This window comes from Osmerus mordax, chromosome 18, assembly GCF_038355195.1.
Source record: "Osmerus mordax isolate fOsmMor3 chromosome 18, fOsmMor3.pri, whole genome shotgun sequence".
In the NCBI taxonomy this organism is placed as follows: domain Eukaryota; kingdom Metazoa; phylum Chordata; class Actinopteri; order Osmeriformes; family Osmeridae; genus Osmerus; species Osmerus mordax.
The window spans coordinates 1,321,346-1,335,872 of record NC_090067.1 but is presented as its reverse complement, the minus strand read 5'-3'; the positions used below and the strand labels follow the sequence as shown (position 1 = coordinate 1,335,872).

Below are 14,527 nucleotides of genomic sequence, written 5' to 3'. Positions count from 1 at the left end.
CACACACACCCTCACTCACACACACACTCACACACAAACACACCTCCCTCGGTACCAGTCTGTTTCTCTCTTCTTCTGTCTGGTACTTTCAACTTTCCTCCCTCCTCTGTCTCCTCCAGAGTTAAACCGCAGGTGCTCTGCAATCGGCAAAAGGTTGCCCGCGGAGACCGCCCAGTGTGATTGGAGCCCCGCAGCCGCAGGCGGACACCAGAGAGCCAATCAGAAGTTGCGGATGACAGAGAACGAGGATGTGATGACATCATTGCGCGAGAGGAGAGGACACAATGTGAGACTTGGGAAAAGAGATTCGCTTTCAACGTCCGGGAGAGCGTCTGACTGTCTGGAAGACAGGAGGGTTTGTTGGAGTGAGAGGCCCGCTGTCGGCGTGCTTTTCCTGCTACTTTATTTGACCCTGTCCTTTTGGCAACACACAATGACATGATTCGGAGAGCTGGGACTGGCTCCCTTCCTGTCTATGTCAATGTCTTAAACTGACAGTCAGGTCCCTCTCTCTCTTTCTCTCTCTCCTCCTTCTTTCCCTTCCATGCCTCTCTCTTGCTCTCTTGATTCCTTTCACATCTTTAAAGCCCCTGTTTGAGATTCCTTAACCCCAAATCTGGACACTCCAATGTTACGCCAACAGTTGCCCTACACAGGGAACTACTCACTCTGACTGCTGTCAAAGTCATGTCAGGTAACATAAATTTCATAGCACATTTAAAGCCAATCAATGTTGACCAAAGCACTGTAAATAATTGAAGCAATAAAAAGCTAACATAACACACAAGGACACAGCCCACCACCAGTGATGCCCCTGCCTCATCTTCTCCGCCATCTTCCCCAGAAATGGTGGCACTCGGGAGAGTACTCACCACTGCGAGGAGCCCTCGGTGCCGCTGACCTCCAGAAGGTCGTAGTCGTCCTCCAGCTGGAAGTCTGAGAAGACCAGGGCGATGGTGTCCCCCGGCTCGGCCAGGACGGTCCAGGTGCAGTCAGCGTTGTTGTTGTACTCCCCTGGGTAGTTGGGGCTGGTGATGACCCCGCTTTGACCTCTCAGGGTTCCCCCACAGCCGTCATCCGCTGGGGAGAGAGGAGAAGGGGTCAGGGGGAGAAGTCAATATGGGCATGTGTATGTTTGTCAATTTGTGTGTGTATGAATCAGTCAGACAGACAGATCGACAGATACACACACACACATAAATTGACAGATATTTCAAGGGGTTATTTGGCAGTTTCAAAACTTCAATTTGGTTTTAGAACTTTTCAAACCTTAAAAAAAATATATATATATATATATTTTGCCACTTCTTCAGCTTGAGGTCATGAAGAGAAAGTGTTAGACGTACACTCAGTAACCCTGAGGTGCGTTGGGGGTCTTTAGGGACAGGGAAGTGGGCTGTGATGCAACTCCGGGAAACCACGCCGCCATTAGAGTCTGCTTATTTCCAATTTGTGTTAATCACAAGCTCTTCTCCTTTTTATTTCGTTTTTAAGTGGATAATTAAACAACAAAAGATGAGTTTAAGTATCAGCATTTTTTTATTGTGCCCCTTGGCTTTCTTTTCTTGTCTGAAGACCTGTAGAAGGAGCTGGTTACCAGAGCAAGAGAGCACTCGTCTTGAGAAAGACTGATGGAGGATATTAAATGATAAACAAGGAGGATGCAGGTGTGTGTTCGCATCTTAGCAGCTGGGCGCAGCTGGCAGAGAGCTCTGGCAGAAAAACACATCAATGAACTCTGTCTAAAAGAAATTGTATGCATTTGTGTGTGCGAGCATACGTGTGTTTTTGTGTACAATGGGATCCGTTAGCTGTGGCTGGCTAGTTGTGTGAGTTGTGTGGGAAATGTGAAGTGTGTGTGTGTGTGTTAAAGGATGTGTGTTAGGTGTCTGTTTGCGAGGTGTATATAAGAGAGCAGGGCTTGTGTGCACTGGGCCCTGTCAATCACCAGCTTTGGCTGTCACACTGGAAACTTCCCTGGAGGAGGAGAGAGAGGGGGGGGGGGGGTTGCAGAAGAGAAGAACTCCATGAGGTGTGAAGCGTATGAGGGGATCTCCACAGGAGGGCTAGAAGACAGGGATGAGGAGGATGACAGGTGACAAGAGCGGATGGAGAGGGTGGGAGAGAGAGCGGCCAGGAGAGGAGGAGAACAGGGGCTGGAGGGGAGCGGAGAGGAGGAGGAACAAGGGCAGAGAAGGGAGGGAGAGAGGGTGACAGGTGACGGTTGAGGAGGAAGAGAGGGAGCGAAGGAGGGAAGGCTGGGCAGGTGAAAAGATGAGCATGATTGATATTCCTGACCACTTAAACACTTCATACTGAGAAAACTTTTTTTATTAAAAAAATTACCCACATCACCCATAGAATATTTGGAAAATAGATCCAATATAATGTTTTGGGTGAGGGGAACTGTTTGAATGTGTGCTTAGGCAGTGATTTGATCTGTCTCGATCAACATTAATTTGTGATATTGTCATGATGGAGATGGGGGCAACTTGGTTCCAGTGTTCTCCATGCACGGACAGTCCATATTATGGGCTGTCGGAGAGGATTTCATGCTTCTCCATATAGTGAGAAGACCCTCTCAGTCTCCCCACAGCACCATGACAACTAAGCTGTGAGGCGAGCACAGACAGCAGGCGTCAAGCACTCATACACACAGTGACGCTCTCTCTCACACAGACACCCACACACACACTTTAGCTCTTTCTCACATCGTTGGTGTGAAGCATGAGGTTAGAGAAAAAGAGAGAGAGAGAGGGGTGGGGGGTGTGGGAAGAGACAGAGAGAGAGAACCCCAACCTCTAGCTTGTTGCCAGCAATGACATTTGAAAAATGCAGAACATGCTCCAGCAAACACATGGAAGAGGGGAGATGGGGGGAGGAGGGAAGGGGGGAGACAGGGGAGACAGAGGAGACAGGTGAGGGGAAGATAATATAAGAGAGCAGAGAAGAGGGGAAGAGAGGAGAGGGACGGAAGATAATTTGGGAGAGGAGAGGAAAGGAGACATGGCAAATTAACCTGAAAAACCGATTGCAGTCCAGGATACAGACGGTGCCAAACTCTCACCACATAGATGGGGTCAGTAACTGGACTGACATTAACAATATGCTTATGCATTATGCAAGGGCGCTCAGCCGTGTTCTCCAGCGTTTATACTGCACCCAGAGACCTCAATTAATGAGTGATGGAAATAGGTGGTTTCTGAAACTTGTTGGCATCTAATTTTTCAGGGTGAAAGTGGCATATTTATGACATTCCTGAATGAGGGAGTGGATGCTTGATTTTCCTGTGAGGAGGAGAGAGGTGAGGGCAAATGGGGGAGGAGGAATGAAGGGGGAGAAGGCGGGGCAGAAAGAGAGAGTTGGAGAAAAAGATGTATGGATGTACATTTGGAGAAAGATGTATGTGTGTGTATGAGTGTGTGTGTGTGTGTGAGAGAGAGTTTGTGTGTGTGTGTGTGTGTGTGTGTGTGTGTGTGTGTGTGTGTGTGTGTGTGTGTGTGTGTGTGTGTGTGTGTGTGTGTATGTGTAGGAGGTCTTGTTCTGCCGTGTGGGCCCCAGCCATGTGTGCTCATGCGTGGGCTTCCTGAGTCCCATCCTGGGTACAGATGGTAGCATGTCACACGATCTGCTCCGAGACCACACACACACAGGCAGACAGACTTTAAGGCACACACAGTAGTCTTGTCTAGTCCAGTCTCAGTACAGAGTAGTCTAGTCTAATCTAGTCCCAGTACATATTGGTCTAGTCTAGTCACAGTGCAAATCAGTCTACTCTACTTCTGATACCTAGTAGTCTAGTCCCAGTACAGAGTATTCTAGTCTAGTTTAGTCCCAGTACAGAGTATTGTAGTCTAGTCCCAGTACAGAGTATTCTTCTAGTTTAGTCCCCGTACAGAGTATTCTTCTAGTTTAGTCCCCGTACAGAGTAGTCTAGTCTAGTCCCAGTACAAAGTAGTCTAGTCTAGTTTAGTCACAGTACAGACCAGTATAGTCTAGTCACAGCACTACAGAGTATTTTAGTCTAATCCCAGTACAGAGTAGTCTAGTTTAGTCACAATGCAAAGCAATCTACTCTACTTCCGCTACCAAGTAGTCTAGTCACAGTACAGAATATTCTAGTCTAGTACCAGTACAGAGTATTCTAGTCTAGTACCATTACATAGTAGTCTAGTCTAGTCTAGTACCAGTACAGGGTAGTCTAGTATAGTCCCAGTAAAGAGTATTCTAGTCTATTACCAGTAAATAGTAGTCTAGTCTAGCCTCAGCTGTCCTGCTCCTCTCACACACTGGCAGGTGTGTTTCCAGCAGGGGTCCTAGCTAGCTCCCAGCCAAGGACAAATGTCTCAGGCACCTGGCTGGGCAGTCATGGAAGGGTTCTGACAAGGCCAGTCACACATCAGCCCAGCTGCAGTACACCATGTCTGACCTGATCATGAGAATGTTCCACTCAACCACCCACAGTGTGTGTGTGTGCTTGTATATGGACATGTGTGTGTATGTGTACTATGGGGCGTAATCCGTGGCAGCGCAACTGCACAGTGCATTCACCGTGTACTTGCTACGGGTGAAGTACGTGTACTTTGGTGAGTTGTAGCAAACGCCACATGAACCCTACACCTTACAGTTTGATAGATAACAAGGTGTGCGTATAGGCAGGCATAGTTAGCGCATATTACATTTGATAAGGCGTGCGCATAAGCCAACGTTATTAGTACTGTGCAGATCTTTTTTTGTCCCATTACATGTTTCCAATCGCAACGATGAACAGCCTTCAACAAACAAGCCATGGCTGTACCCTCATCCACCATGTTATCATTGTCTTGCATCTTTTAGTTGTGGCCAACTGCTGGTAACCTACATTTATGTTACATTACATTTAGTCATTTAGCAGACGCTCTTATCCAGAGTGACTTATAGTAAGTACTGGGACATTCCCCCGAGGCAAGTAGGGTAAAGTGCCTTGCCCAAGGACACATTGTCATTGGCACGGCCAGGAATCGAACCGGCAACCTTCTGATTAATAGCCCGATTCCCTAAGCACTCAGCCATCTGACTCCCTACAACCTAGCCTATATTAATTATATACCTAGCCTATTATTATGTTGTAAAATGTGGGTCTGCGCTATCTTCTTTAGTTGGTAGTAGCCTAACACCAGACAAGGAACTAAGGACTAGCCAACTCACTTTCTTTTCATTTATTCTTTCAAATGGATGTAACTGAAACCACTTGTACGATTGAAATATCTACATATTAACAACTTGGTTAAGATATTAATATGTATTTTCAGTAGTATGGTGACCGAAAGGTAGAGTTCTATGACATGTAGGCTTAATAGGTCTATAGGGACAGTGAGTTTGAGTCCCGGCTGAGGTGGCTTTTGCTAAACTGCATTGCATTGTGTCAGTATTTGAATGACAATAAAGTGTAATCTAACAACACGAACATGAACAACATATGCAGGCGCTAGTGATCCCTTTGCATATACATTTGTGACACGTATTACACCCCATATGTGTGCGTGCGCGTGTGGGTGCGTGTGTGTGCGTGCTCGCGCTCACCTCGGCAGTAGGGCAGGGGAAAGTCCCAGGCTGCGGTGCCTGCGGAGGTGGCCAAGCAGGACAGGGTGGTGTGGCCCTCCAGGACGAAGCCCTGGCTGCAGCTGTAGCGGATCTTGTCCCCGATGTTGAAGGTGGAGCCCTGCTGGAGGCCGTTCAGCAGCTGGCCCGGGTTACCACAGGTGTAGCTGGGCAGGGCTGCGGGGCAGGGAGGGAGAGGCGAGGGTGTGTGTGTGTGTGGGGGGGGGTTGAGGGTAGAAGAAGGGAGGGAGGGATAAGGGTGGGGGGAGGAGAGAGAGAGGAGTGAGGAGGGGAGGTGTAGTGGGAGGTGGAAGGAAGGAGGAGAGGGGTGGAGAGAAGGAAGGGGGCAGAGAGAAAGGGAGGGGAGGAGAGAGGAGGAAGATAAAGGGTTAATATACAATATACAGTATATTAATGATAGAAGAAGAAAGAGACTTCTGTGTGTGCGGGTGTGTGTTTTTACTTGGTGGGGGGGGGGGGGGGGGGGGGTGGAGGGTGGACTGTCTGAGCACTTGAGTTCTGGACGAAAAGTGGACTCCAACGCAAACAACAGCACGCCGCAAGCACACACACACACACTCTCTCTCTCTCACACACACACTCTCTCTCTCTCTCTCTCTCACACACACACACACACATAAACACACACACAGCTGAGTCAAGCTGAATAAATGTCACAGGGAACAAAGGTGACAGCTCCCACAGTGATAGAAGCAGTGTGACATTCAGCTCTTGAGCCTTTTCATATTACACTGTTACACTGGGTGTGTAACACACACACACACACAAACCCCCTCTCTCTCTCTCTCTCTCTCTCTCTCTCTCTCTCTCTCTCTCTCTCTCTCTCTCTCTCTCTCTCTCTCTCTCTGCTCAGTGCAGTATTGAGAAGGATACCATCTAAGTATTTACTGGAGGCTAAGCAGCCTCCAGTAACACAGTATTTCTGCTAACACATACCATACTGTACCTGAGCTTGGCTAATCACACACACACTTTGTATCTGTGTCCCTATTTGTTTTGTCTCACTGTACCTCTCTCTTTAGCTCTCCTTTTCTCCACTACCTCTCCCCCCCCCCCCCCCTCCTCTCTCTCCGTGTGTTGGTCAGCCAGAGCATGTGTTGGACTTTGGATGGATCTCTGCTCTCTCAGTCGGGTCTGGGCAGAGAAGCCTGGCGCTAGTGGACAAACTGCCACGCAGGATGCTGGGTTCGCTGGCACAACGTCACAGCCCATACCAAGTCACACGGGGGACAGCAGGTCTGCCCGTTTCTCCATGGCCAGGAAGACGGTGTTGAGTTTGTAGACTGTTGATTGAGAGGGATGTGGTCAAAGTTACTGGGTGTAGCTCAGTGATGGAGCATTTGACTGCAGATCAAGAGATTGCAAGTTCAAACCCACCCCTCCCTGAATGTCGCTTTGGATAAAAGCAACTGTGACAAAATTGTAATTGCTCCATGGTACTGTAGGTCTCTTGAAAACAGGACAAATTTATATCAACACCACAGCCAAAAGCCCAAACAGAGAACATCCTCCACCCAAGAATTGAGTTGAACAGTGTGTCAGAACCCCAGAATGTGTTCCACCAGTGGCGATGAGTTGTCAGATTGAGTTGTCTCCTCACAGCTCACCCGGCCGAAGCCTCTGTTATGACCACTGAGGGCCTCACTAATGCATTCTCCACACAGCGCCAGCTGATTAGCATAGCCACAAGGTCATGAGCTGTTAGCATATTAGCCAAAGTGACTACTTGTTGCACCTATTGGTGAGAATGCGTTACTGCACCCCAGCCCACGGGAGCCTGTAATTAACCCCTCGTCCTAATGGATACATTTGGGGCACGCGAACAGAGGGAGTTAAAGATGGATTTGGAGGGATGGAGGGGTGGATGGAGGGAGGAATGGAGAAAGGAGGGAGAGGTGGAGGGATGGAGCGAGGGAGAGAGGAAAAGAGGGAGGGAGGATGGAAGAAAAGGAAGGAGGAATGGATGGATGGACTAAGGGAGGCGGAAGAGAGGGATGGTGTGGGATGAGGTGAGAGATATAGGGTGTGAAAGAAAAGGTAACAAGAAAATAAAGGTCAGGGAGAGAGAGGGAGTGAACAAGATAGATAGTGACACATAAAGAGAGAATGAGTGCAAAAAAAGATAGGGAGAGCAAGAAAAAGAAAAGGGGGGAGAGGGAGAGCAAGAGGCAAATAAGGGGAGAGGATCATAAAGAGAGACAAAGAGAATGAGATAGCGAGAGAGAGAGAGAGAGAGAGAGAGAGAGAGAGAGAGAGAGAGAGAGAGAGAGAGAGAGAGAGAGAGAGAGAGAGAGAGGGGGGGGGGTAGAAGTATGACTGAAGTAACTAGAGGGGGTACAATTTCTGGGGAAATTGTAGGGTGTGCTTGCTTGCGTCGGTTGCACAGGGGTCCGTTTTTTAATGACATTTTTACAACTAATATTTCTGTATATTTTATATAAAAATGCATAGGGCCTACTTATTATTTATAAAGATTACATAGATTTAAAAGCATCTTTTTTTTGCTGCTCATTTACAACTCAAAATACGAGTTAAGTGTAGAATGAAATATGACGTCTTTTCATTTCCCCTGCAAGAGGCAGCCTCATAGCTGAATCAACGAATAAATTTGGCAGACCGGTGTAAAAATTGACCTAATCTCTATGAGTTAAACGTCCTTTTAAGTTTTCCCTTCTCGTTATATTTTCAGGCATTTAGCCTACTCATATTGCATTCATTCATGAATAAAGAACCCCCTTTGAAGATTATTCTACAACGTTACCGGCAGTAGAAGATGGAATCGCGATTCAAACATTACCATCTGCTAACTGAAAAATGCCCCCAAAAACGTAAATAAGCTTGACATGTATTTAGTGGAAAATCGCTCATTCATAAAAAGCTCACTGGTAGCGATCATTGTCAGTAACAACGCAAAATGCGATATAGCCCTGTGTGGAGAAGCTGCCCCGGTAAATTCTACTACAGTACAATACTTGACTACTGCTGTGTTGGTCTTGGTAGCGATTGCGTTGGTTGAATTCGATTTAACGTTCCGTTGTACGGTTTAGGCTGAAATTAATTATTTTCATGAACAGATTGACAAAGTTTAGGCTGTGGCAATGAAGTTCAGGTTAGTAGTCAGATAGTTTCACCTATTGAAAGACTTTTGATTTAAGTAAGGGGAGTGCCGAACATGTTCTGTCGCCGTTTGACTTCCTAAACAGCTGTGTAGATGTTTTTGTAGTGTGTCTCGCGTAGGCTACAGACTACAGCGTTGCAGTGAGAAACACTGGTTTGAAACCACAGGTAAAGATAATTTCACCGACAAATCATTTACTTGAAATGTAATGTCATAGTAAATCCTACAAAGAAAACAAATGTATTTGTGAGGAATGTATATTTTAACGATTGAAAACAGCATCATAGACCACTGTGGTATGTGTTGCCCGGGCAACAGAGGCTAATGTCATGATGCTAATGCTTCAGTGAAATAGTAGACTACCGTTTCCGAAAGTAGATGTGGGCCTACTTCCTTAATAATATCAGCTAATATTGTACATTACATTTCATAATTGTGTTTCACATCACAAAGTAAAATGAGTAAATAGTCACCCTGGCCTCTTTGCTTGTGACGTTTCTGCAGCTGCCTTGCAGTAAAGCTATAGTTAGCCTAGCTATCCCCCAAGTTAACAGATGCGAAACGAATGTTCTGCTACAGGTAGTCACGCGTGTTTTCGTGACGTTAGTGACGTAGTGACGTTAGTAACGTCAGTGACTGTGGCTAGCAAATTAGCCACCGTTAGCTTCACTTTTCACCACAAAAACGCAATTTCTACCTAAACCATGCAACGGAACGTAAATAAAAATAAAACCAACGCAATCGCTAACAAGACGAACCTTTTGACACCGCCGTTGTGTATGTAGTCCAAATATTGACTGATCCTTAGGGGGGCGAAAATAAATAATAATAAAAATAAATAAATATATATGTGAGAGAACAAAGGTTGTGCCCTTGCCGAAGGCAAAGCACACCCAATTACGTATTTGCTAATTAAGACCCCGACTCTGTCATGTTGGAGGTGTGTGCGTGAGTATGTGAGTGTTTCTAAGCGACAGACTGAGACGTGTTAGAATACTGTGTGTTTGACAGACACACAAATAACATTGCTTTGATAGGCCCTGACGAAACCTGACTGTGTTCTAGATTGTAGCATTTTTTGTCTGCATGCTATCTATCTACAAAACACACTCACGCAAAGGACAAAGCAAAAGAAGAACAAAAGTTCTGTATTCAATGTCCTTGGAATTTTTTTTATCGTATTGCAAAAACAGACAAAAACACCTCCTCAGTCAGACCTCAACATAAACAATGACAAATATTCAACGCACCAAAAATAAAGTCTGTCTTTTTAAAAATAACTTTGTCGAAAATTAATACTGATATCGGGCCTGTCGTCGTAAACAGCAGTCCAATTGTGAAATAATAAATCTCCATATAAGGATGACTAGGAAGGAGTATGTGTGCAGCATCTATATATTGCTGAGGCAGGAAGGCATAGCAGCGCTATATAGTTTTAAGAACTCTCTTTCTGCAGAGTAGACCCCAGACGACCACACATATTTGTCAAAATCTCCTCAATTCTCAATTTCTATATCACTGAGCTGCAATGTCTAAAAATGCACACACACGCAAGTGCACACACACAAACACACACACACAAACACACACACACACACACACACACACAAATGCCTTGTACCTACTTGTTTGTTTGAAAGATTCACATTCCAAGGTGACATGGCCTTCATAATTTAACCACTCAGAATCATTGATATTTTAACTATTCATAACTTTTCATATATCAACCAGCTAGGATTACTTGACCCAATCATGATGATTAATTCTTGAACAAATTAGCACCATACTCACACTAACCAGGAGAATCAGGACCATTCACACATACACAAACCATGACCTACACATTTACGAATCAGGAACATGCATATTTTAACCAGTTAGGACCATTCACACATTCACCATCCAGAAACAATTCCACATGTTTACACATTTCATTGATCCCTTTGTGTTATTACATACACTTTGTTGTTTTATTTCTGATAAAACCACTGATATGCTGACAGAGGTCAAATGTGCTTAGAGACAGAGAGATAAAAAAAGAACAATAGAGAGACAGAGGATAGAGAGAGGATGGAGAATGAGTGAGAGGAAAGAGAGAGAGAGACAGAAAGAGAAGATGGAGAATGAGTGAGAGGATAGAGAGAGAGAGACAGAGAGAGAGAGAAGATGGAGAATGAGTGAGAGGATAGAGAGAGAGAGAGAGACAGAGAGAGAAGATGGAGAATGAGTGAGAGAAAAAAGAGAGAGAGAGAGAAACAGAGGAGAGAAAGACAGAACAGTGTTCTTCCCGGGGTCAAGATCCAGGACCACGTGGGACTGTTTTCTTAGATCCCATCCCCCCAGTGGCCTTGAAGCATTTGTCATGGCAGGTCCATAAGTCACAGGCCTGTGTGTGCGTGTGTCTTTGTATGTGTGTGTGTGTGTGTGTGAGAGAGAGAGAGAGAGAGAGAGAGACAGACAGACAGACAGACAGACAGACAGACACACACCGCTGTCCCTGGGGTCTGAATGCTTTAAGCACTTCCACTGCTGAAACGGCAAAGGATGTTGCTCGTCCATCACTCGCTGCCTGGCACACACATAAACACAAACACACACAAACACACACACCCTGTGCGCATCTACTTTTTTCATCTTTTTTTCCCTCATTCTGATACTAAAAGTAGTCAGGAAGAACCAGAAATAACCAGGAAGTAAAATGTGCTGCAGGGTCACTTCTCACCCAGGATAATGAGGACACTGTCTCCAGAAGATCCCTGACAGACTACATATCTACACACAATAACTGTGTGTAGATATGCCATAGGAAGTGGATGTGGAACAGGAAGTGGATGCTAGGTGTTGCAGCAGAAGTGTCAGCAGTGAGAAGGACAGACTGATGTCTGTTTCGCTCATGCACCCCTTGTCTGTCATCCATCCTTCCTTCATCCCTCAGACACACGTCTGTCTGAGGAACAGCTGTATGTCAACACACACATACATAGCCCATATGCTAGTCAGATTAACATGTCCGTATCTCCCTCCTCCTCCTCTCTCTTTCTCCTCTTCCCTCTTTCCTGGAAATCAACACATGAAAGTGGAAGAATGGAGAGGACTATATCATAACTGATATTGATTGAGATGATGTTGCAGAGAAAAAGGGAGAACACATTGAGACAAAAACAGTGAGTGAAACAAACAGATCGTGAGTGAGCAAAATATTAAAAAAACAAGAGTGAGAGAAAGTGTGGGAGTGGAATGATCGAGAGAAAGAGAGAGAGAGAAAGAGAGGCAGACAGAATCAGGGACAGACAGACGGCAGCAAGCAGACTACACTGAAGCTCAGATCAGGATACAAGCTGCTTTTGATTCTCTGTGTCTAGCCCCATTCTCTCTCTTCCTGCGAGCGTCTCTCCCTCTTTCTCTAAATATTCTTTCTGCCATTTCACTTTCTCTTAATACTCATGACCTTCCTCTCTCTCTCTCTCTCTCTCTCTCTCTCTCTCTCGCTCTCTCTCTCTCTCTCTCTCTATCTCTCTGTCTCTCTCTGTCGCTCCTCTGGACGTGACATTGGGAGATCGATCTTGACACACAAGCGCATTAGCTCAATAAGCAGTTTCTGCTTTGTCAAGCAGCAATCCAATCAATGCTGTCCAAACCCAGCACTTCCTGTGGACAATGGCTGGCAGCTCTCAACCCTACTACTTACAGTGTGCCCTCCCTCACACCCTGATCTCTTTCTATATCTCTCTCTCTCTCACATACACATACACACACACATACACCATACATACAACTAAACACACACACATCCTTTTCGTAGGTGAATCTACTGTCACATCCTTTCTTGTATTGACAGCCTTTCTGTTGTGCTGTCAATGGAGAGTTGCATGGTGCGGCTCTGCCTACTACCTGGAACACGATGGGCCCAGCTTGTATCTGTGTCCCTTTCATGTTACACCACTGCTACACTGCCCAGCACTGCTGCAGTACTCTGCTTGTGTGTGTGTCTGTGTGTGTCTGTGTGTGTCAGTGTGTGTGTGTGTGTGTGTGTGTGTGTGTGTGTGTGTGTGTGTGTGTGTGTGTGAGAGAGAGAGAAAGTGTGGGTGCATGCGTAAGAGTGTGGATAATTGGCCAGCCATCACATATTGATTCATAACTGCATTCTTCACAGTCTGGTATTCTTGGTTGCCATCAGTTAAGGGATATTTCCATGAGATATTTCACAGTTTGGCCAATTAAGGGTTTGCTACAGACAGACACACACACATTGACAATCATCACAATAGGTCACAACAGGTAAGCGCTGAGATGAGGGCACAGACGGTTAGCAATTATTTTTTTCTGATTATCATTATATTTTGTATGATATAACTTTTTGTTTGTGAATGTGTGTGTTCACTCAGTTACTGTTTAATTTAGGAATGAAAAAAAGACAAAAGAAAGAGAGAGAGAGAGAGAGAGAGAGAGAGAGAGAGAGAGAGAGAGAGAGAGAGAGAGAGAGAGAGGAGGGTAGGGTGGGGTAGGAGGGAAAGACTGGCATGCAGAATCACGGGGAGAGAGGGAGGAGAAAGAGAGAGAGAACAGTAAAGCCAGTGACAGTCTCTCCTCCCATGTCTCAATCCTACTAGCTCTTCAGACTGAGCTACCTTCTGACAGCTCTGCAGTACACACACATACACACACACACACACCTCCTCTCCTCCACTCTCCAGGTTGCCTTGGTAACAGTCAAGGCCCACCTGGGAGGCCTGGGTTGGTTGAAACCTGTAGGTGTATGTGTGTATGTTTCTGTGTCTTTCTGTGTATGTGCGTGTGTGTTTCTGTGTGGGTGTGCGTGTACGTTTGTGTTTTTATGTGTGTGAGTGTGTATGTTTTTTTGTTTGTGTTTCTGTGTGTGTGTATGAGCATGTGTGTGTGTTTTTGTGTGTGTCTACTTATATATGTGTGTGTGTGTATACTTGTGTTTTGTGTGGGTGTGCATGTGTGGGTGTGACTGTGTGTGTGTGTTTCTGTGTGTCTGTTTCTGAGTGTGTGTGTGTGTGTGTTTGTGTGCATGTACGTGTGTGTGTTTGTGTGTGTGTAAGCTAAACGTCTAAGTAAAAGCTGTGTATCCTTAGCTCTCTCTCCTCTCTCTCTCTCTTCCCTCTCCTTCTCCTTTCAGTGCTTCCAGGTGGGATTTCAGTTTGTGGTCAACAATAATTAGGCTTTTGATACTCGACGTCATTGCTGAAGGAAAGGGACACACACTTGGGGTAATGACTTATTTTCCATCAAGTCATTCCAAGGCTCCAGTGAGCTAAAGGTTTTTTTTTCACCTTTTATCAATTATTTCTCTCAATCGTCTCATTTTTCTGTTTATTTTCTCTGTGACCTCTCTGTCTCTCTCTCTCTCTCTCTTTCGCTCTCACACTCACTGACACACACATGCATACACACACACTCAACACAGTAGATTCAAACCCAAGCACACCATGAAGGAGTGCAGTGATGGAGCTGTACTCCATGTAAAGAAGAAGCAGTTGAGTGGTTCCATGGAGCAAACACAAGCACATAGATCACACAGGTGATCATCTCACTGTCATCTTGGGGACACACACTCACACACAAAGACAGACAAAAAATCTCTCTCACCTTTCTCACGTCCCCTCACTCCTTCTCCCTCCCCGCTTTCACTATCTCTGTCTCCACTCCTCTCCTGTCTCTAGTCTCCTTTCTCTCTCTTCCCTCTCTCTCCCTCCCTCATTCCCTTTTCTCTCTCCCCTCCTCTCTTGTCTTCCCAAAATACAGTGGAGACAGCTATGCTGTCTGCTTCAGTACCTACAGTGG

At 45.7% G+C, this 14,527-nt stretch overlaps 1 protein-coding gene across 1 annotated transcript in view; it reads right to left on the bottom strand.

The window, feature by feature from the left end:
• csmd2 (CUB and Sushi multiple domains 2) overlaps positions 1-14,527 on the bottom strand; it is a 204,016-nt gene that overhangs the window by 134,142 nt on the left and 55,347 nt on the right. The window contains exons 4-5 of the mRNA XM_067256225.1: positions 5,563-5,757; positions 873-1,080 (exon numbers count right to left, since the gene is read on the bottom strand). Of these exons, the coding sequence (XP_067112326.1) occupies positions 873-1,080; positions 5,563-5,757 (403 nt within the window). The remainder of the gene's footprint in view (positions 1-872; positions 1,081-5,562; positions 5,758-14,527) is intronic.